General features: G+C 36.8%; 1 protein-coding gene across 1 annotated transcript in view; it reads left to right on the forward strand.

Moving 5' to 3' along the window:
* The first annotated feature begins 1,057 nt into the window (after positions 1-1,057).
* The window catches only part of hfm1 (helicase for meiosis 1), a 30,070-nt gene continuing 28,698 nt past the window's right edge, over positions 1,058-2,429 (forward strand). The window contains exons 1-3 of the mRNA XM_037681300.1: positions 1,058-1,128; positions 1,210-1,325; positions 1,600-1,903. Of these exons, the coding sequence (XP_037537228.1) occupies positions 1,058-1,128; positions 1,210-1,325; positions 1,600-1,903 (491 nt within the window). The remainder of the gene's footprint in view (positions 1,129-1,209; positions 1,326-1,599; positions 1,904-2,429) is intronic.

Consider the following 2,429-nt stretch of genomic DNA (forward strand, 5'->3'; position numbering starts at 1 on the left):
TTAAAGCTTATACAGCAGTCGTAGATGACACATTACTGAGGTTAGCATCTCGGTAAATTTCCTCACGTATTGTGACGCGTCGGCGCCATGCTCCCCCCGAAAGACGTGTAATGGTTCAGTCCACATAGGAGGCATAAAAGCCAGAGTGAATGACCATATTTTTGGGTAGAAGATTTTTCTTTTCAAGTACTAGCGTATAATTGCTGTTTTAATTGATAATATAAGCTAACCTTTCATTTGTTTTGGAAATTATATGTTTCAAAAATTGTATTTGTTGTTGATAGTTGTCACCAAGGAAGACAAATTATTTGTCATACAGGTTGGTTACACTGGCTTTGTTGCTTCTATGACTGGAAATTTTCCTGTTTAGCATCTGCGTGGCGTGTTTTCAGGAGAAAACAAGATGTTTAACCACACACTAAACAATAATATATCCAATTTCCACTTTGCAGCCAGCATTACACATTGTTTTGACATGTGGCGCCATGCTAAAAATATGAACACAATCTTGTTTGTTAAAATACAGACATCTAAATAAAGTTTTTGATTCAAAGGTCAGTCTCGAGCTGATGAGAAGCGATTCTATTTGTCAAACCAGACATACGGGTCAAGGGGTTAAACTCTTTATTTATTGAATTCTTTTTTAATATACGTGGATAAACTTTATTATTACAGGTGGGTACACAGTTAATTTAGAAAAATATTTTGCTCACTTATGCACTTAAACCGCTAAAATGCCACCATTGTTGTTTAGCTGTTGGATGTTAGCTTGTTTAAAGCTAACAGAGGTCATACCCAATAAACAGTGCAGTAACTAAGATAGTTTCATTTTTGACATTTGCCCATGAGTCATACGTTAACATTTTTTTACAGTTTAGTATACCAGATATTTTATCAAGATCCTTTCTGATTCAAGTACTGCTGATGTAATTAGATTTTTGAGATGCATGATGAATTAGCTTTAACAAGAGAGTAATTATAAATTCACATTTGTTCCAATAATCAGTTGTTTCTCATCTAGATTCACACTAAGACTTGGTGAGTTTTCTCTTCAGAGATGCAGGATGCTGATGACTTCACCTTGTCCTTGGACAGTCTGTTTTTCGATAAACCCATTGTTCACAAGGTGTAAGTACTAAATGATGTAACACATCATTCCTCATGTACCATCTTTCTGATACTGCACTAATTTTTAACTGTATTTACCAGCAAACCACTGCACCATGAGGCCAGTCAATGGCAGCTAGAAGCACCTCCATCTCTTACACATATTCCAGCAACTCAGGACATGCAAGAAGAGGCAGAGACTCTTTCTACCTTACACAGTATGACATGCTCTGAGCAAAGATTAATAGTTTTCTTTTTACTGGTTTACTGCTATTTGATTTGTTGAAGGCCCATAAAATGTAACATTATATGGTTTTTATTTCAATAGGCTTGGAATCTCTTATATTTACTGATGTGACAATAATTTTAGTCTTAAGTTACACTCATATATGCATTAATATAAGATGACTATTAAAAGTTCTTTCAGTTTTTAAATCTTATAAAGAGTTAAAAACCAAGAAAAACTGTTCTCTTTTTCTTATACATGTTTAGGTTTTACACAGAAATCCAGGATTTTTCATGTTCCTTTAAAAAAAATGCATGGGTTTGAGGTTTTATCATCAGAACTCAACAGTTCTCACAGTGAAGAGGGAGAAACTGTGGAAACTCGATATAGTAGCAGCAGCAGCCTGTACACAGGAGAAGGCCTTTGGAGTGGTGAAGAGTTCAAGTATTTCTCAGATGGTAGCTGTCAGAGTGGCAGAGGTGGAGATGAGACCCTGCTGGACACTCGTCATGCACCTATGAGCAGATGGTCGTCTCTGGACTGTGGACAAAGCCCATCTTTAAGAAGAAGGCAAGTATAACTCATTTATAAGAATGACAAACATTTAGACTGGAGTGCATACACATTGTTTATAGTCATTTGTACTTGTGTTTGAAATATGTACTTTAGGCAGGAACAGTTTCTTGAATTCTGTGTTTAACTGCAGATGGTTGGCATGCGACCACATGCAGCTATAAAAAGCAGGTCAACTTAGGAGTTTTCCTTCCCAGCGGGCAGATGCAGGACATTATTTAGGCATGCCTAACCTAACAGGATTACTCTTAATAACTATGTGAAATCCACAATCCCAGCTTTTTAAATTCCCATTTGCTCATTACAACCTTGTATTGTCAAAAATGTATGATGTGCTCACTCAGAATAGAACTATTGAGTATCCTAAGACGAAGCAGTGGGTAGATCAGGAGAAGATGCTAAAACATCCTTCATGCTGACCTTGTTGCAGGAGGCCATAATGCCTTCTCTTAATTTAAGCTCCTTCCTCATTGTTTAATTCCTCTCTCTCTCTCTCTCTCTCTCTCTCTCTCTCTCTCTCTCT

Source organism: Nematolebias whitei, chromosome 9 (assembly GCF_014905685.2).
Source record: "Nematolebias whitei isolate Nwh7 chromosome 9, NemWhi1, whole genome shotgun sequence".
NCBI classification, from domain to species: domain Eukaryota; kingdom Metazoa; phylum Chordata; class Actinopteri; order Cyprinodontiformes; family Rivulidae; genus Nematolebias; species Nematolebias whitei.